The sequence below is a fragment of the Nerophis lumbriciformis genome, linkage group LG20 (genome assembly GCF_033978685.3).
Source record: "Nerophis lumbriciformis linkage group LG20, RoL_Nlum_v2.1, whole genome shotgun sequence".
Classification (NCBI taxonomy): Eukaryota; Metazoa; Chordata; class Actinopteri; order Syngnathiformes; family Syngnathidae; genus Nerophis; species Nerophis lumbriciformis.
In genome coordinates this window covers 10,594,065-10,615,249 of record NC_084567.2, presented here as the reverse complement: position 1 = coordinate 10,615,249, position 21,185 = coordinate 10,594,065, and the positions used below count along the sequence as shown (strand labels likewise).

Here is a 21,185-nt window from a genome sequence, read left to right as displayed (position 1 = left end):
ATTGGAGGTGAAATGATAATAACAATAATAAAAAGGTAGACTATGGTAGGACTTTTGTGGGGAGAAAAAGAAGTCAAGTAACGCTGACCTGGCCTACAGGTGTGTGTGTGTGTGTGTGTGTTTTTGGAGGGGTCTCACTGGGCGGGTGGTGGTCCTGTGACGTCACACAGGGCCGGACCTAAGTGTTTATTAGGCGGGGGCGCCAGGCAGCAGGTCGCAGCTGTGCAGCCGGCAGCGCAGATGAGTGGACTGAAGGAAACTTTCTAGCAAGTCCTTCCAGCAAGAAAGTGTCTGACAAAGTGTCGCAATTGGCCTGATTTTTTTTTTTCAACTTCAAGACAGAAGCAAAGTTTGCACACCCTCTTTTTTTTTTCATTTGGGATAAACTTTTTTTTTTTTTTATTATTATTTTTTTGACTAATTCTCTGGACAAGACTCATGATGGCTGTGCTGTCAATGACGTTCCTGCTCGTAGGATTTATTGCGACTTCAGCTGCCAAGGTATGTTTCTTTTTTATTTCTTTTTTTTATTTTATAAGTTTCTCAACTGCAGATAAAAAAAAAAAAAAAAAAAAAAAGTAGCGGAGGCGGAAAAAAAAGAAAAAAAAAAGGTTGGAGCGCTCTTGCAGGCGTGCACGTTTGACTCCCTAAATGCATGCACTGTTTTCCCCCTGCAGTGAGATGTTGACACTACACACACACACGGGGCTCGCTCCGCTTACATAAGCCGTGAAATAAAGACATTTTTGTTGTTATTATTTGGACATTTCACTTTCATTTCAAACGCTTTCTGCTTTTTTCCCCCCTCAGGCTGGTGAAGATGATCGAGATGGTGAGTTGGAAATTCACCATAACACCAGCCCCCCCCCCCCCCCCCCCACACACACACACACACACACTTGTACCACACACACACACACACTTGTACCACACTAGTGAACTCGGACAGGAAGAGCAAATCCCACCTCTCGATCCGCGCACATCTGTTCTCCATTGCGAGGTTAAGACGGGAGTGAGCTGCAACACGGCCGCACGTCGGATCCCTCCTAACAGCCGCCGCGTCCCCGGGCCGCCGTGCGAGCGTGCCCCGCGTGTCCCGGGCTCCACTTGACCTTTGGCAGGTCCCCTCTGGCAGGCGCGTTCTGTTCACTTCCTGTTTCGCAACCTTCACAAGAACCTCGCTTTGACTCATTTGCTGCTTTTTTACGTACTAAACACTGCCGGGAAGTTGCAAAATGTCCAATTTGAAGTACTCCTATCCAATATTATAGTTAAGTCGAGCAGCGCTAGTTAATGAGCTAAAGGCCCGGAACTCATTTTCTATTTGTTTTTTATTTAAAATGCCCTGAATAGGTTGCACACAATTTTGTCACACTCACTACAATCACAATAAAGATTCTGATTCTGTCAACTCATTGTCCAGCACAGCTCTTAAGGCGTCAGGACTTGAGGTTCTAGTTGAGCAGCGCTAGCTAATGAGCGAAAGGCTCAGAACTAATTTTCTATTTGTTTTTAATTTAAAATGCCCTGAATAGGTTGCACACAATTTTGTCATACACACTACAATGACAACAAAGATTCTGATTCTGTCCAGCACAGCTCCTAAGGCGTCATGACGTGAGGTTTATGTTGAGCAGCGCTAGCTAATGAGCTAAAGGCCCGGGACTAATTTTCTATTTTTATTAATTTAAAATTGTTTTTAAATGACCTGAATAGGTTGCACACAATTTTGTCATACTCACTACAATGACACTAAAGATTATGATTCTGTCAACTCATTGTCCAGCACAGCTCCTAAGGCGTCAGGACTTGAGGTTCAAGTTGAGCAGCGCTAGCTAATGAGCTAAAGGCCCGGGACTAATTTTCTATTTATTTTTTAATTTTTTCAATTTAAAATGCCCTGAATAGGTTGCACACAATTTTGTCATACTCACTGCAATGACAACAAAGATTCTGATTCTGTCAACTCATTGTCCAGCACAGCTCTTAAGGCGTCAGGACGTGAGGTTTATGTTGAGCAGCGCTAGCTAATGAGCTAAAGGCCCGGGACTAATTTTCTATTTTTATTCATTTAAAATTGTTTTTAAATGCCCTGAATAGGTTGCACACAATTTTGTCACACTCACTACAATGATAATAAAGATTCTGATTCTGTCAACTCATTGTCCAGCACAGCTCCTAAGGCGTCAGGACGTGAGGTTCAAGTTGAGCAGCGCTAGCTAATGAGCTAAAGGCCCGGGACTAATTTTCTTTTTTTTATTTATTTAAAATGCCCTGAATAGGTTGCACACAATTTTGTCATACTCACTACAATGACAACAAAGATTCTGATTCTGTCAACGCATTGTCCAGCACAGCTCTTTAGGCGTCAGGACGTGAGGTTTAAGTTGAGCAGCGCTAGCTAATGAGCTAAAGGCCCGGGCCTAATTTTCTATTTTTTATTTTTTATTATTTTTATTTAAAAGGCACTGAGTAGGTTGCACATCATTTTGTTGTACTCGCTACAATAACAATAGGGATTGTGATTCTGGCCACTCATTGTCCAGCGCAGCTCTTGAGGCGTCTGGACGTGAAGTTGCCAGGAAGTTGCGTCCAATTTAAAGTACTTCTGTCAAATGTAAACAAAAAATATGACAGGGGTCATCCTGCGCCAAATTGAGAGTCAAGCAACTCTAGCTAATGAGCTAAAAAGCCTTGGATTAATTTTACATTTGTTTCTATTTTATTTTTAGTTAAATTGCCCTTAATAGGTTGCACACAATTTTGTCATACTCACTACAATGACAATAAAGATTAACAAAACGCGGCTATGAATGTAATTTAGAACAGTAACAATGACCGTCGTTTAAAGGAATTATGAAGGAAGGCAAGATTATTTTATAAACATCCCCATGGTTCGATTTCACATTTTCAGGATTTAGTCAGATCCCAAATACACAAAAACAGGTACAAATAGGTAAGACAAGTTAGTTTTGCGTAATAGGGCACTTTTGAATTAAGGTAACGATTGTGTTATTTAAGTTATGTTCAAGTTTTAGAGTGGTTTTTTTTAAATAATAATGATTACGGGATTGCACTTCCGGTTTTCGTGATGTCACTTCCTGTTGCCGCAAGTATGAAACTTCTCTGCTACCTCTTTGTTATAAGAGAGCACAGCCTGTAAGTTGAATATCTTAGTTGCTGAGGCGGTGTTGTGTTTATATAAGTTTAGTTTGGGTTATGTCGTTAAAAGACTTTAATGTCTCTTGCATTAATGTTAGCATGTAAGCTAGCTAGCTAGCCGTTAGCGCGCTTGCTTGCCTCCACAGTGAATTTAACAAAGTGCGAATATAATTGTAATTTAGAACAGTAATACCTTTGAATTAAGGTAAAGATTATGTTATTTAAGTTATGTTAAAGTTTTTAGAGTGTTTTTTTTAAATAATAATGATTATTGGACTTCCGGTTTTCGTGATGTCACTTTTTGTTGTCCCAAGTATGGAACTTCTCTGCTACCTCTTTGTTCTAAGAGTAAGTTCAATGTGCACAATTGTAATTTGTAATCGTAATTGTAATTTATAACAGTAATACCTTTGAATTAAGGTAAATATTATGTTATTTAAGTTATGTTAAAGTTATTAGAGTGTTTTTTTTTTAAATAATAATGATAATGGGGTTGGACTTCCGGTTTGCGTGATGTCACTTCCTGTTGTCGCAAGTATGGAACTTCTCTGCTACCTCTTTGTTCTAAGAGTAAGTTCAATGTGCACAATTGTAATTTATAACAGTAATACCTTTGAATTAAGGTAAAAAGTATGTTATTTAAGTTATGTTAAAGTTTTTAGAGTGTTTTTTTTAAATAATAATGATAATGGGGTTGCACTTCCGGTTTTTCTGATGTCACTTCTTGTTGTCCCAAGTATGGAACTTCTCTGCTACCTCTTTATTCTAAGAGAAAGTTCAATGTACACAATTGTAATTTGTAATTGTAATTTAGAACGGTAATACCTTTGAATTAAGGTAAAAAGTATGTTATTTAAGTTATGTTAACGTTTTTAGAGTGTTTTTTTTAAATGATAATGGGGTTGCACTTCCGGTTTGCCTGATGTCACTTCCTGTTGTCCCAAGTATGGAACTTCTCTGCTACCTCTTTGTTCTAAGAGGAAGTTCAATGTGCACAATTGTAATTTGTAATTGTAATTTAGAACAGTAATACGGGCGTTTTATTACTATATCTTTACTTTGTGGCGGCTTTACACCGCGTATGGACATACTTTAGCCGCGCAAGCGAGCCTAATATTTATAGTAATAAATATAGTTGCATATTACTTACACATACAAAGTCTCCAAGGCAAAAATTACCTAGGAACAAACGTGTCTGCATCTTTCAACTTACTCCAGTCCTACAGTCCTCGTTAGTATAGTGGACAGTATCTCCGCCTGTCACGCGGAAGACCAGGGTTCGATTCCCTGACGGGGAGATGACTTTGGTTCCTCTTATTTTACCATGAATTGATTAGCGTGGACCCCGACTTAGACAAGTAGAAAAACTAATTCGGGTTTTACCATTTAGTGGTCAATTGTACGGAATATGTACTGTACTGTGCAGTCTACTAATAAAAGTTTCAATCAATCAAAAACTCTGTCATGAGCTTAACGTAATGGATTATTGTGGCTACAAGATGTCGCCAAAAGACCAGTTACCTCTCCACTTCAATTTAAGACGGTATAAGTCCATTCCAGACGGTTAATAATACAAACCCCGTTTCCATATGAGTTGGGAAATTGTGTTAGATATAAATATAAACGGAATACAATGATTTGCAAATCCTTTTCAACCCATATTCTGTTGAATGCACTACAAAGACAACATATTTGATGTTCAAACTCATAAACTTTATTTTTTCTTTGCAAATAATCATTAACTTAGAATTTCATGGCTGCAACACGTGCCAAAGTAGTTGGGAAAGGGCATGTTCACCACTGTGTTACATGGCCTTTCCTTTTAACAACACTCAGTAAACGTTTGGGAACTGAGGAGACACATTTTTGAAGCTTCTCAGGTGGAATTCTTTCCCATTCTTGCTTGATGTACAGCTTAAGTTGTTCAACAGTCCGGGGGTCTCCCTTGTGGTATTTTAGGCTTCATAATGCGTCACACATTTTCAATGGGAGACAGGTCTGGACTACAGGCAGGCCAGTCTAGTACCCGCACTCTTTTACTATGAAGCCACGTTGATGTAACACGTGGCTTGGCATTGTCTTGCTGAAATAAGCAGGGGCGTCCATGGTAACGTTGCTTGGATGGCAACATATGTTGCTCCAAAACATGTATGTGCCTTTCAGCATTAATGGCGCCTTCACAGATGTGTAAGTTACCCATGTCTTGGGCACTAATACACCCCCATACCATCACAGATGCTGGCTTTTCAACTTTGCGCCTAGAACAATCCGGATGGATCTTTTCCTCTTTGGTCCGGACGACACAACGTCCACAGTTTCCAAAAACAATTTGAAATGTGGACTCGTCAGACCACAGAACACTTTTCCACTTTGTATCAGTCCATCTTAGATGAGCTCAGGCCCAGCGAAGCCGACGGCGTTTCTGGGTGTTGTTGATAAACGGTTTTCGCCTTGTATAGGAGAGTTTTAACTTGCACTTACAGATGTAGCGACCAACTGTAGTTACTGACAGTGGTTTTCTGAAGTGTTCCTGAGCCCATGTGGTGATATCCTTTACACACTGATGTCGCTTGTTGATGCAGTACAGCCTGAGGGATCGAAGGTCACGGGCTTTGCTGCTTACGTGCAGTGATTTCTCCAGATTCTCTGAACCCTTTGATGATATTACGGACCGTAGATGGTGAAATCCCTAAATTCCTTGCAATAGATGGTTGAGAAAGGTTTTTCTTAAACTGTTCAACAATTTGCTCACGCATTTGTTGACAAAGTGGTGACCCTCGCCCCATCCTTGTTTGTGAATGACTGAGCATTTCATGGAATCACCTGTGGGATGTTCCAAATAAGTGTTTGATGAGCATTCCTCAACTTTATCAGTATTTATTGCCACCTTTCCCGACTTCTTTGTCACGTGTTGCTGGCATCAAATTCTAAAGTTAATGATTATTTGCAACAAAAAAAAATGTTTATCAGTTTGAACATCAAATATGTTGTCTTTGTAGCATATTCAACTGAATATGGGTTGAAAATGATTTGCAAATCATTGTATTCCGTTTATATTTACATCTAACACAATTTCCCAACTCATATGGAAACGGGGTTTGTAAATAGGTTGGTTAATCAAACCTTTTCTAACATTGCACACTACAAAATAATACCAGCATGTGTGATTCCGGCTTATTAGATCAATATCGGTGAAAAAGTTGTATCGGGCCACCCCTAAAGAAAACAACTAGGGATGGGTACCGAATCCAACCAAATCCCACCGATTCACATAAAATAAAACGGTCCCATGTCCCACTCGGCTATCACTCCAGCAGCACCGAGAGCGGACTCAGCCGAACCGCTTGAAGGGTAGTGTTGCAATTTTCAACGGAGACAAAGAAATGGACTCAAAAAAACGCTAAAAATGCTTTAGCTTGATGCTAATATACATTGGCTTTGCTATTGACATGCTACTGATTAGCCTTAACCATGTTTACATGGCGATACCGACGTACACTATATTGCCAAAAGTATTTGGCCACCCATCCAAATGATGGGAATCAGGTGTCCTAATCACTTGGCCTGGTGTATAAAACCAAGCATATAGGCATGGAGACTGTTTCTACACACATTTGTGAAAGAATGGGCCACTCTCAGTGATTTCCAGCGTGCAACTGTCATAGGATAGCACCTGTGCAACATATCCAGTCGTGAAATTTGCTCGCTCCTAAATATTCCAAAGTCAACTGTCGGCTTTATTATAAGAACATGGGAACAACAGCAACTCAGCCACCAAGTGGTAGGCCACATAAACTGACAGATGGTGGTCAGTGGATGCTGAAGCGCATAGTGCAAAGACTTTCTGCACAGTCTGTTGCACCAGAGCTCCAAACTTCATGTGACCTTCCAATTAGCCCACGTACAGTACGCAGAGAGCTTCATGGAATGGGTTTCCATGGCCGAGCAGCTGCATCTAAGCCATACATCACCCAAGTCCTATGCACAGCGTCGGACGCAGTGGTGTAAAGCACGTTGCCACTGGACTCTAGAGCAGTGGAGACGCCTTCTCTGGACTGATGAGTCACGCTTTTCCATCTGGCAATCTGATGGACCAGTCTGGGTTTGGAGGTTGCCAGGAGAACGCTACATTTCGGACTGCATTGTGCCGTGTGGAATTTGGTGGAAGAGGAATTATGCTGTGGGGTTGTTTTTCAGGAGTTAGGCTTGGCCCCTTAGTTCCAGTGAAAGGAACTTTGAAATGCTCCAGGATACCAAAACATTTTGGACAATTCCATGCTCCCAACCTTGTGGGACCAGTTTGGAGCAGGCCCCTTCCTCTTCCAACATGACTGTGCACCAGTGCACAAAGCAAGGTCCATAATGACATGGGTGACAGAGTCTGGTGTGGATGAACTTGACTGGCCTGCACAGAGTCCTGACCTGAACCCGATAGAACACCTTTGGGGTGAATTAGAACGGAGACTGAGAGCCACCAACATCAGTGTGTGACCTCACCAATGCGCTTTTGGAAGAATGGTGGAAAATCCTGATAAACACACTCCGCAACCTTGTGGACAGCCTTCCCAGAAGAGTTGAAGCTGTAATAGCTGCAAAAGGTGGACCCACATCATATTGAAGCCTATGGGTTAGGACTGGGATGGCACTTCAAGTTCATATGTGAGTCAAGGCAGGTGGCCAAATACTTTTGGCAATTTAATATGTCAACAGTAAAACGACCCCCCATTAATTGGTCTCAATTTGACAAATTGGAAGACCCTTTTTGGAACTCCGTTGTTTTCCCTTCTGAACGCCACGACCTTCCAAGCCGCACGTTGGAATGTTTTTGTCTAACCGACGAGCAAAAACCACATCTGTATGTACAACCATTGGGGAAGTATGAACGAGTACAATCCAGCCTGTTATTTTCCTCATAAAATCGCTTTGATATTTCAAACCAGATGTGTTAGCTCAGCGACACGTTCCTGTTTGAGTCGCCACCATGAGAGTCGTTTTTTTTTTAATGTCAATGTGTGTGTTGTGGCGTTTTCTTCCTCCGACACGCAGTGTTTAGTTCCAGCGCCGACACCTGTTTGCCAGTCCAAATTACAAGGCCTCCAAAGCATCCTTCGCATTTTCTTGCCGCCGCATTTTTGCAATGCCCGCCGCTAGAAAATGAGCGTTCTGAAAAGGCGCACAACTTCCCGGAACAGCTGAGGTCATCCGAGAATGAATAGACTGTCGTCGTGGCTTTGTTGTGGGGTTGCTTGGCGGAATGTTCTTTCCGCGAGATGACAAAAGGGGAAAAAAAAAAAGTCGTTTCACTGGCGATTGTGTGCTATGGCGCTTTCAACAACGTAAACGCGGCGGTGTTTTTTTTCACTCGCACAGCAGGGAGTACAAGCGTAGTATTTTTTCCACTTCTTTTTGTAAACCACCCGAGTGTGAATTAGACAGCATTTTACAGAGCCGTCAACGAGACGCACTGGAAGCAAAGTGGCGGGAAAAAATACAGTTTTTTACCTCTGGTTTTTTTTTCGTATGATTTTGTATTTTCATGGAAATTTTCGCCAACATTTCCCCTTTTTTTTTTTTTTTTTATTCTTTATTTGTATTTTTAAATTTTTTTAAAAATTAATCAGTCCAACAAAATAATACACAATAATACCGTAATAATACAATTCCGATTCCAAAACCAAACCCGACCCAGCAACATTCAGAATAGCAATCAACTTGACAAATCAACAATATATATTATATAAAAACATAATATAATATAATAATTAGAGATGTCCGATAATGGCTTTTTTGCCGATATCCCGATATTGTCCAACTCTTAATTACCGATTCCGATATCAACCGATACCGATGTATACAGTCGTGGAATTAACACATTATTGTCATGTCTGTGTGATCATGTTTTGTTTTAGTCATGTTTTGTTTAGTTATTGGACTCTTTAGTTTCTGGCTTTTCACTCCCTTGTCTTGTTTCCATGATTACCCATTAGTTTCACCTGTTCCACGTTTGGACTCATTGTGCACTCTTGTTTGTCACCATAGCAACCCATTAGTTTTCACCTGTCACGTCACGCACCTGTTTCACGTTTTGAGTCACGCGTCTGTTTTCGTTAATCATGTCTGTAGTATTTAAGTTCATTGTTTTCAGTTTGTCTTTCTGGTGACATCCCACAATTATGCTCTACACACTCTTCATCCTCTTAGATCCTGCTTCATGTCCCATGCCAAAGTAAGTTTTTGTCCCATGTTTATAGTCTTTTTGGTTTCATAGTTTGTTCTCCGCCATTGTGCGCGCCTTTTGTTTACTTCCTTTTTTTGATAAAATTAAATAAATATGTTCTCACATTCCCGTCTCGCCCGAGCCAACTTTCCGTTGCCTTCTAGAAAAACTAAACCCCAGGACCAGGTCATGACAATTATTATGCGTAATTTTGTTGTGATGCCTAGCTGGATGCATTAAACAAGGTTTTCCAAAATAAATCAACTCAAGTTATGGAAAAAAATGCCAACATGGCACTGCCATATTTATTATTGAAGTCACAAAGTGCATTATTTTTTTAACATGCCTCAAAACAGCAGCTTGGAATTTGGGACATGCTCTCCCTGAGAGAGCATGAGGAGGTTGAGGTGGGCGGGGTTGAGGAGGTGGGTGGGGGGGATAGCGGGGGTGTATATTGTAGCGTCCCGGAAGAGTTAGTGCTGCAAGGGGTTCTGGGATGTTCTCCCGAAATGTGTTTGTCATTCTTGTTTGGTGTGGGTTCACAGTGTGCCGTATATTTGTAACAGTGTTAAAGTTGTTTATACGGCCACCCTCAGTGTGACCTGTATGGCTGTTGACCAAGTATGCTTGCATTCACTTGAGTGTGAAAAGCCGTAGATATTATGTGACTGGGCCGATATTGTCCAACTCTTAATTAACGATTCCGATATCAACCGAAACCGATATATACAGTCGTGTAATTAACACATTATTATGCCTAATTTTGTTGTGATGCCCCGCTGTATGCATTAAACAATGTAACAAGGTTTTCCAAAATAAATCAACTCAAGTTATGGAAAAAAATGCCAACATGGCACTGCCATATTTATTATTGAAGTCACAAAGTGCATTATTTTTTTTTAACATGCCTCAAAACAGCAGCTTGGAATTTGGGACATGTTCTCTCTGAGAGAGCATGAGGAGGTTGAGGTGGGCGGGGTTGAGGAGGTGGGGGGGGGGGGGGGGGTTAGGGGGTAGCGGGGGTGTATATTGTAGCGTCCCGGAAGATTTAGTGCTGCAAGGGGTTCTGGGTATTTGTTCTGTTGTGTTTATGTTGTGTTACGGTGCGGATGTTCTCCCGAAATGTGTTTGTCATTCTTGTTTGGTGTGGGTTCACAGTGTGGCGCATATTTGTAACAGTGTTAAAGTTGTTTATACGGCCACCCTCAGTGTGACCTGTATGGCTGTTGACCAAGTATGCTTGTATTCACTTGTGTGTGTGTGTGAAAAGCCGTAGATAATATGTGATTGGGCCGGCACGCAAAGGAAGTGCCTTTAAGGTTTATTGGCGCGCTGTACTTCTCCCTACGTCCGATAATTTTAAATCCGACACCGATAATTTCCGATATTACATTTTAAAGCATTCATTGGCCGATAATATCAGCAGTTCGTTATTATCGGACATCCCCAATAATAATATATATCAGTAAATATATTATATTAAAGTTAAAGTACCACTGATAGTCACACACACATTAGGTGTGGTGAAATTACCCTCTGCATTTGACCCATCCCCTTGTTCCACCCCCCTTGGAGGTGAGGGGAGCAGTGAGCAGCAGTGGAAAAGTTGTATCGGGACACCCCTAAAAATAACAACTAGGGATGGGTACCGAATCCAACCAAATCCGATACAAAATCATACGTAAAAAACGGTATTTTTCTTGTTCTGTATATTGTACAGTATTTTGTATATTGTACAGGATTGCTTATTATTTTTATTTGGATAGTAGTCTGTTTATTTCAATTATTTTATCTTTATTACTTCTTGTGTAATTTATTTTTATCCCATATTTGTTTCCACTACCGCACCTTAAATTGGAGTCCTTAATCCCGTTCTATGCAAATATAATGACAATAAAGTCTATTCTATTCGAGGTAATGTTGCAATTTTCAATGGAGACAAAGAAATGGACAAAAAAAAAACGCTACGACGTAAGTTAAGCAAAGCTCCACTTCTCTAAAAACCCTTTAGCTTGATGCTAATATACATTGGCTTTGCTATTGACATGCTATTGATTAGCCGTAACCATGTTTACATTGCGAATCCAACATATCCTCGTTTGGTGATGAAAACTACAACTAAAATGCACGTTACAATCAAACAGCTGGTGGGTTAAAAGTACAATACGGTAATTAAGGTATTAACATTTTCTGGGGCGCAACAAAAAACAAAACAACACATAAACTATATACTTGGACTTGCGTGAAAATGTGATAATTAAACAAGATATAACAACTGGATAGCAGTTTCCATACATAATCCGCTCATTTTTTAATGTTGCAATTAGGGCTGCAACTAACAACTAATTTGATAATCGATTAATATGTCGATTATTACTTCAATTAATCGATTAATAATCGGATAAAAGAGACAAACTACATTTCTATCCTTTCCAGTATTTTATTGAAAAAAAAAAAACAGCATACTGGCACCATACTTATTTTGATTATTGTAAATGTTGCAGTTTATAAATAAAGGTTTATAAAAAAAAAAGTTTTTTAAATATACAAAAAATTAAATAAAGTAGCCTCTGCGCATGCGCATAGCATAGATCCGACGAATCGATGACTGCAAACCCCGTTTCCATATGAGTTGGGAAAATGTGTTAGATGTAAATACAAACGGAATACAATGATTTGCAAATCATTTTCAACCCATATTCAGTTGAATGCACTACAAAGACAAGATATTTGATGTTCAAACTCATAAACTTTGTTTTTGTTTTGCAAATAATAATTAACTTAGAATTTCATGGCTGCAACACGTGCCAAAGTAGTTGAGAAAGGGCATGTTCACCACTGTGTTACATGGCCTTTCCTTTTAACAACACTCAGTAAACGTTTGGGAACTGAGGAGACACATTTTTGAAGCTTCTCAGGTGGAATTCTTTCCCATTCTTGCTTGATGTACAGCTTAAGTTGTTCAACAGTCCGGGGGTCTCCCTTGTGGTATTTTAGGCTTCATAATGCGCCACACATTTTCAATGGGAGACAGGTCTGGACTACAGGCAGGCCAGTCTAGTACCGGCACTCTTTTACTATGAAGCCACGTTGATGTAACACGTGGCTTGGCATTGTCTTGCTGAAATAAGCAGGGGCGTCCATGGTAACGTTGCTTGGATGGCAACATGTGTTGCTCCAAAACCTGTATGTACCTTTCAGCATTAATGGCGCCTTCACAGATGTGTAAGTTACCCATGTCTTGGCCACTAATACACCCCCATACCATCACACATGCTGGCTTTTCAACTTTGCATCTATAACAATCCGGATGGTTCTTTTCCTCTTTGTTCCGGAGGACACGACGTCCACAGTTTCCAAAAACAATTTGAAATGTGGACTCGTCAGACCACAGAACACTTTTCCACTTATCTTAGATGAGCTCGGGCCCAGCGAAGCCGACGGCGTTTCTGGGTGTTGTTGATAAACGGTTTTTGCCTTGCATAGGAGAGTTTTAACTTGCACTTACAGATGTAGCGACCAACTGTAGTTACTGACAGTGGGTTTCTGAAGTGTTCCTGAGCCCATGTGGTGATATCCTTTACACACCGATGTCGCTTGTTGATGCAGTACAGCCTGAGGGATCGAAGGTCACGGGCTTAGCTGCTTACGTGCAGTGATTTCTCCAGATTCTCTGACCCCTTTGATGATCTTACAGACCGTAGATGGTGAAATCCCTAAATTCCTTGCAATAGCTGGTTGAGAAAGGTTTTTCTTAAATTTGCTCACGCATTTGTTGACAAAGTGGTGACCCTCGCCCCATCCTTGTTTGTGAATGACTGAGCATTTCATGGAATCTACTTTTATACCCAATCATGGCACCCACCTGTTCCCAATTTGCCTGTTCACCTGTGGGATGTTCCAAATAAGTGTTTGATGAGCATTCCTCAACTTTATCAGTATTTATTGCCACCTTTCCCAACTTCTTTGTCACGTGTTGCTGGCATCAAATTCTAAAGTTAATGATTATTTCCAAAAAAAAATAAAAATGTTTGAACATCAAATATGTTGTCTTTGTAGCATATTCAACTGAATATGGGTTGAAAATGATTTGCAAATCATTGTATTCCGTTTATATTTACATCTAACACAATTTCCCAACTCATATGGAAACGGGGTTTGTAAATTAATCGCCAACTATTTTTCTAATTGATTTTAATTGATTTAATTGATTAGTTGTTGCAGCCCTAGTTGCAATAAAAATTTAATTTTATCTTTAAAAACAATACATTTTTATCAATACACACAAAAATACCGTTATCGATTCACAGGTACCGGGAATTGTTACCGTATCAGTTTACATGTGAACGGCACCCTCCCTACATGGGACTAAAGAAAGTTTCGAGTGATAAAGAAAGTGAGAAACATTGTTAAATCCAAAAAAGAACTCGAAGAAAGGTGTTGTTAAATTATTCATATGTATTTCACAATCTTTTCTACAAACTAGAATTATTCTCTATCAGACGTGTTTGGTGTTCCTATCTTTAGCTATATGGTACGCTTTCATTAGGTCTAAATTATTTACCATGGGGGAAAAAATGCTCCGGTTTTTGTACGATTCAGAGGGAAAGCCTTTGTAGAAGAGATAACCAACCAAAACCGAGTTTCACTGTACTTGAAATGATTTCACTAAATAACCTCAATATCACTCCATCTGACAGTCCATAATAGCCTTGCTGTTTTAGCACTTTCACAATTTCTTTTGGTGGATAATTTAAATACAACATAAAAATCTTTTAGAATATTCAATGAAGGGATTCTTTCCCAACTGGACTTGTTAGCTACTCTACATCAGAGCAAAACTAATAGGGGGAAATAGTCCGTCATTTTTACACCTTTTAGTTCACATACCCTTCTTAGGTCAGGTTTGTTTCGCATCCAAGATGGTCTTAAAATGCTTTCTTCTGATAAACCACACAGAGAGACGTTTTGTTGACACATACATTTTGTTGTAAATGGTAAATAAAAACAGAATACAATGATTTGCAAATCCTTTTCAACGTATATTCAATTGAATAGACTGCAAAGACAAGATATTTAACGTTCGAACTTGCAAATATTAGCTCATTTGGAATTTGATGCCTGCAACATGTTTCAAAAACGCTGGCACAAGTGGCAAAAAAGACAGAGAAAGTTGAGGAATGCTCATCAAACACTTGTTCGGAACATCCCACAAGTGAACAGGCTAATTGGGAACAGGTGGGTGCCTGTCATGCTCAGTCATTCACAAACCAGGATGGGGCGAGAGTCACCACTTTGTGAACAAATGCCTGAGCAAATTGTCGAACAGTTCAAGAACACCATTTCTCAACCAGCTATTGCAAGGAATTTAGGGATTTCACCAAATACGGTCCGTAATATCATCAAAAGGGTCATAGAATCTGGTTAAATTTCTGCACGTCAGCGGCAATGCCTGTGACCTTCGATCCCTCAGGCGGTACTGCATCAAAAAGCGACATCAGTGTGTAAAGGATATCACCACATGGGCTCAGGAACACTTCAGAAAACCACTGTCAGTAACTACATTTGGTCGCTACATCTGTAAGTGCTAGTTAAAACTCTATTATGCAAAGCGAAAGCCATTTATCAACAACACCCAGAAACGCCGCCGGCTTCGCTGGGCCCGAGCTCATCTAAGATGGACTGATGCAAAGTGTAAAAGTGTTCTGTGGTCTGACGAGTCCACATTTCAAATTGTTTTTGGAAACTGTGGACGTCGTGTCTTCCGGACCAAAGAGGAAAAGAACCATCCAGATTGTTATAGGCGCAAAGTTCAAAAGCCAGCATGTGTGATGGTATGGGGGTGTATTAGTGCCCAAGACATGGGTAACTTACACATCTGTGAAGGCATCATTAATACTGAAAGGTACATACAGGTTTTGGAACAACATATGTTGCCATCCAAGCAACATCTTTGTCTTGCTTATTTCAGCAAGACAATGCTGCACGTGTTACAACAGCGTGGCTTTATAGTAAAAGAGTGCGGGTACTAGACTGGCCTGCCTGTAGTCCAGACCTGTCTTCCATTGAAAATGTGTGGTGCATTATGAAGCCTAAAATACCACAACAGAGACCTCCGGACTGTTGAACAACTTAAGCTGTACATCAAGCAAGAATGGGAAAAAATTCCACCTGAAAAGCTTCAAAAATTAGTCTCCTCAGTTGCCAAACGTTTACTGAGTGTTGTTAAAAGGAAAGGCCATGTACAAACCCCGTTTCCATATGAGTTGGGAAATTGTGTTAGATGTAAATATAAACGGAATACAATGATTAGCAAATCATTTTCAACCCATATTCAGTTGAATATGCTACAAAGACAACATATTTGATGTTCAAACTAATAAACAATTTTTTTTTTTTTTTGCAAATAATCATTAACTTTAGAATTTGCTGCCAACAACACGTGACAAAGAAGTTGGGAAAGGTGGCAATAAATACTGATAAAGTTGAGGAATGCTCATCAAACACTTATTTGGAACATCCCACAGGTGTGCAGGCTAATTGGGAACAGGTGGGTGCCATGATTGGGTATAAAAACAGCTTCCCAAAAAATGCTCAGTCTTTCACAAGAAAGGATGGGGCGAGGTACACCCCTTTGTCCACAACTGCGTGAGCAAATAGTCAAACAGTTTAAGAACAACGTTTCTCAAAGTTCAATTGCAAGATATTTAGGGATTTCAACATCTACGGTCCATAATATCATCAAAAGGTTCAGAGAATCTGGAGATATCACTCCACGTAAGCGGCATGGCCAGAAACCAACATTGAATGACCGTGACCTTCGATCCCTCAGACGGCACTGTATCAAAAACCGACATCAACCTCTAAAGGATATCACCACATGGGCTCAGGAATACTTCAGAAAACCACTGTCACTAAATACAGTTGGTCGCTACATCTGTAAGTGCAAGTTAAAGCTCTACTACGCAAAGCGAAAGCCATTTATCAACAACATCCAGAAACGCCGCCGGCTTCTCTGGGCCTGAGATCATCTAAAATGGACTCATGCAAAGTGGAAAAGTGTTCTGTGGTCTGACGAGTCCACATTTCAAATTGTTTTTGGAAATATTCGACATCGTGTCATCCGGACCAAAGAGGAAAAGAACCATCCAGACTGTTATCGACGCAAAGTTGAAAAGCCAGCATCTGTGATGGTATGGGGGTGCATTAGTGCCCAAGGCATGGGTAACTTACACATCTGTGAAGGCACCATTAATGCTGAAAGGTACATACAGGTTTTGGAAGAACATATGCTGCCATCTAAGCGCTGTCTTTTTCATGGACGCCCCTGCTTATTTCAGCAAGACAATGCCAAGCCACATTCAGCACGTGTTACTACAGCGTGGCTTCGTAAAAAAAGAGTGCGGGTACTTTCCTGGCCCGCCTGCAGTCCAGACCTGTCTCCCATCGAAAATGTGTGGCGCATTATGAAGCGTAAAATACGACGGCGGAGATCCCGTTTACTGTTGAACGACTGAAGCTCTACATAAAACAAGAATGGGAAAGAATTCCACTTTCAAAGCTTCAACAATTAGTTTCCTCAGTTCCCAATTGTTTATTGAGTGTTGTCAAAAGAAAAGGTGATGTAACACAGTGGTGAACATGCCCTTTCCCAACTGCTTTGGCACGTGTTGCAGCCATGAAATTCTAAGTTAATTATTATTTGCAAAAAAATAAAAGTAAAGTTTATGAGTTTGAACATCAAATATCTTGTCTTTGTAGTGCATTCAATTGAATATGGGTTGAAAAGGATTTGCAAATCATTGTATTCCGTTTATATTTACATCTAACATAATTTCCCAACTCATATGGAAACGGGGTTTTGTAACACAGTGGTAAAAATTCCCCTGTGACAACTTTTTTGCAATGTGTTGCTGCCATTAAATTCCAAGTTAATGATTATTTGCACAAAAAAAAAAGTTTCTCAGTTGGAACATTAAATATCTTGTCTTTGCAGTCTATTCAAATGAATATAAGTTGAAAAGGATTTGCAAATCATTGTATTCTGTTTTTATTCACCATTTACACAACGTGACAACTTCACTGGTTTTGGGTTTTGTACAAATTAATGACAACATGTGAACTCAGGCAGGGTCGAATGAGGTTTTTTTTTTAAATGTTTGAGGAGCCTGAGTCATACCGTGAATTATACGAGTTAAAAAAACATTTGACATGATGCCATAGCTGCTGTAGGGTTGCCAAGTCCCTGAAAAATAAATACGGGTGTAAGGATACCTAGTTGGCATGACTGTGTGGAGACTTTTCTTCTGCATTTTATATTTGTGTGAAATGATTTTTTTGCAATCTGACTCCGACCGGAATTTAATTAGTTTTTGGAGTAATGCGAATACACTGGAACCGAATATTTTTTGTGTGCAAAATAACATTAACAGAATTAAATAAGCTAATAACGAGTTTCTGCTCATTTCTTTTAACAACACTATTTCCAACAATTGTGCTTAAGTGAGAGTACAGTTACTTTAGAGCGGCGGTTCTCTAGAAGTAATCGAAATAACAGAGGAAACTACCAACACAATAGATGGTAAACATTGTGCAGCAGCAGTGTTTGTGGATCTAACGAAAGCTTACGACACGATCACAATAGCTTAATTACAAAATTAGAACGATATGGCATCGGAGGCCTGGTCTTAAACTGGATAACAAGCTACTTAACCAACAGGAAGCAATATGTGAAGCTTGGTGAGGTAGTGATATCTTGCGGTGTACCCCAGGGATCAATACTGGGACCAAAAATTGTTCAATCTTTATATAGACCACATTTGTAAGGTTACAAAGGACCTAAAGTTAGTATTATTGTGGGGGAGGGGTGGTAGGGGATAGCGTCCTGGAAGAGTTAGTGCTGCAAGGGCTTCTGGGTATTTGTTCTGTTGTGTTTATGTTGTGTTACGGTGCGGATATTCTCCAGAAATGTGTTTGTCATTCTTGTTTGGTGTGGGTTCACAGTGTGGCGCATATTTCTAACGGTGTTAAAGTTGTTTATACGGCCACCCTCAGTGTGACCTGTATGGCTGTTGACCAAGTATGCGTGGCATTCACTTGTGTGTGTGTGAAAAGCCGTGGATATTATGTGATTGGGCCGGCACGCAAAGGCAGTGCCTTTAAGGTTTATTGGCGCTCTGTACTTCTCCCCACGTCAGTGTACCACTCCGTACAGCGGCGTTTTAAAAAGTCATAAATTTTACTTTTTGAAACCGATACCGATAATTTCCGATATTACATTTTAAAGCATTTATCGGCCGATAATATCGGCAGTCCGATATTATCGGACATCTCTAGTATGAAACAGTAGACATTAAATGAATAAAATACCGTATTTTTCGGACTATAACTATAATGTACACAATCATTCTGGTTGTGCTTACCGACCTCGAAGCAATTTTATTTGGTACATGGTGTAATGATAAGTGTGACCAGTAGATGGCAGTCACACATAAGAGATATGTGTAGACTGCAATATGACGCCAGTAAACAACACCAAAACTTTAAATGTTCCATTGAAAATAAAGAACATGACACACGGCGCTCAAAAATCTGTCAAAATGTGTGATTTTGAAGCCGTACCGCTTGATGGAAGTCAGACATACAAGTATTATTATGGTGTGTGTATAACATACTTGCCAACCCTCCCGAATTTTCCGGGAGACTCCCGAAATTCAGCGCCTCTCTTGAAAACCTCCCGGGACAAATATGACTGGAGGACAACAGGGTGACAAGAACTAAATCATCCAGACTAGAGATAAATTGTAGTATTATGTTTATTTTACCTAAAAATAAATATATTTATTAATTTAAAAAAATAAAATAAACTAAATAAATGTTTACTATATTTTGCTAAAAACATCAAAATTAATTGTATTTTTATTTGTATTTTTTCGTGACTCCTTATTACATCCAGCCATATAATTATACATTAAAATAAACATATTTGAAATAATTGATTTTAAATTATCATAATAATTCATTTAAAATGACCATATTTAATTATTAAAATAATTGCTTGTTTATCAACAACTTTAGCATTTTATTCATTACATTTTGAAACTCTCAGAAGCCAAGTTATGTTATATTCCTTAATATTTATTTATGCAAGTTTGAGGTATCAATTATCTAAACACAGTTTGTTTGCATATTTTCAGGATGTAGATATCTATATATATATATATATATATATATATATATATATATATATATATATATATATATATGTAGGAAATACTTGACTTGGTGAATTCTAGCTGTCAATATACTCCTCCCCTCTTAACCCCGCCCCCGACCACGCCCCCAACCCCCACCTCCCGAAATCAGAGGTCTCAAGGTTGGCAAGTATGGTGTATAAGGACTGAAGAATGGCACCCATTAACAGACATATTATTTTGCATTTTGTTTCACAATATTATGCAAAACCAACTTTTCTTACCTTCTGGTACCTGCTGATGTGTATTTGGGATCCTGAAAATTTGCGCACTGTAGTCCGTGCCGACAACATAGTCGATAAGCTTCTTCTTTTTCACTATCTTCTTCACCCTCTGCTGTTGCCATTTCTATCGTAGACCACAAGGAAATGTTTTGAATTTAGAAGAAAAAAAAAAAATCATAATATGACCCCTTTATTGCGCCTTTTAATCCGGTGCGCCTTTTGTATGAAAAAATACCTGCGCCCTACGGTCCAGAAAATACGGTAAATCAAGTTTTTGTTTGTAATAAAATGCACTAGAAATCTCATGCAAAAATATACAACATAACGTGGCAAAAATAGTTCTGTAATAAATAAATACAAAAAATGTATTGGGCCAAAAATCACTTCATATTCTCTACTGCTCTCTAGTGTTACCATATCTGAGTTGTTGTGCAGAAATAACTACAAAAGTGCGCTTCGTTCACTAACTGTGTTACATAAAAGATCAGTCAGAATAATACATCATGTTGGATATAGAGAACATACACATACTTTATTTTTGACATCCAAAATATTGAAATTCAATGATTTGGTGCATTTGCAAACAGCTTAAATTATGCACAAAGCAAACTATAACCTGCTACCCAAGAATGTACAACAATTCTGCTCAACACAAGAGAAAGCATTTGTATGCACACACAACACTTAAAACCTTTAGCATTCAATTATGGAATGAATTCGGTAAATAAACAATGCACTAACATAATCTAGTTTAAGAGGCTGGAAAGAATTCTGATAGACGTCATGAATGTATTGAAAATCCATCTCATCAACTCATTTAAGTACTGATGAGTAGAACTGATTCTTTACAACACTTTGATGTCAAATGTGTACAAATTGAGAACAGTATGTGTTAGTGGTTGCTATGAAGAGAAAAAGGAGGATTAGATAAGCATTGCTTCTTCCTACTCCTTTTTGGACATGTTGTGAAGAAAACATGTCAAATATGTGATGTATGATATTGATGCTGTGTACATGTTAGAAGTGAATGTCAACCAACCAACAGACAGAATGTTTTTCACGGCCCCCTCAAGAGAATGTTTATTTATTTGTATCTGTATGTGTCAAGACAGTTCCTTCACTAACAGTACACTTGTGATTACGCTACACAAGTGTAAGAAGTGGTAAGCATGTGTGAGAGAGTATATACAGTATATACTTACTTACCTACTCCGCCACTTCATTTATTGTGGCCCACCACATCATTTATCTCATTTATCGTGGTCCACCACATCATTTATTGTGGCCCGCCATCTCATTAATTGTGGCCCACCACATCATTAATTGTGG

General features: G+C 39.3%; 1 protein-coding gene and 1 non-coding gene across 2 annotated transcripts in view; both read left to right on the top strand.

Annotated features, from left to right (window-relative positions):
* The first annotated feature begins 240 nt into the window (after window positions 1-240).
* Window positions 241-21,185, top strand: part of adamts3 (ADAM metallopeptidase with thrombospondin type 1 motif, 3) — a 447,166-nt gene continuing 426,221 nt past the window's right edge. The window contains exons 1-2 of the mRNA XM_061981142.1: window positions 241-501; window positions 811-832. Of these exons, the coding sequence (XP_061837126.1) occupies window positions 439-501; window positions 811-832 (85 nt within the window). The 5' untranslated portion in view covers window positions 241-438. The remainder of the gene's footprint in view (window positions 502-810; window positions 833-21,185) is intronic.
* Window positions 4,389-4,460, top strand: trnad-guc (transfer RNA aspartic acid (anticodon GUC)). The gene has a single exon. It is a non-coding gene; the product is annotated as a tRNA-Asp (tRNA).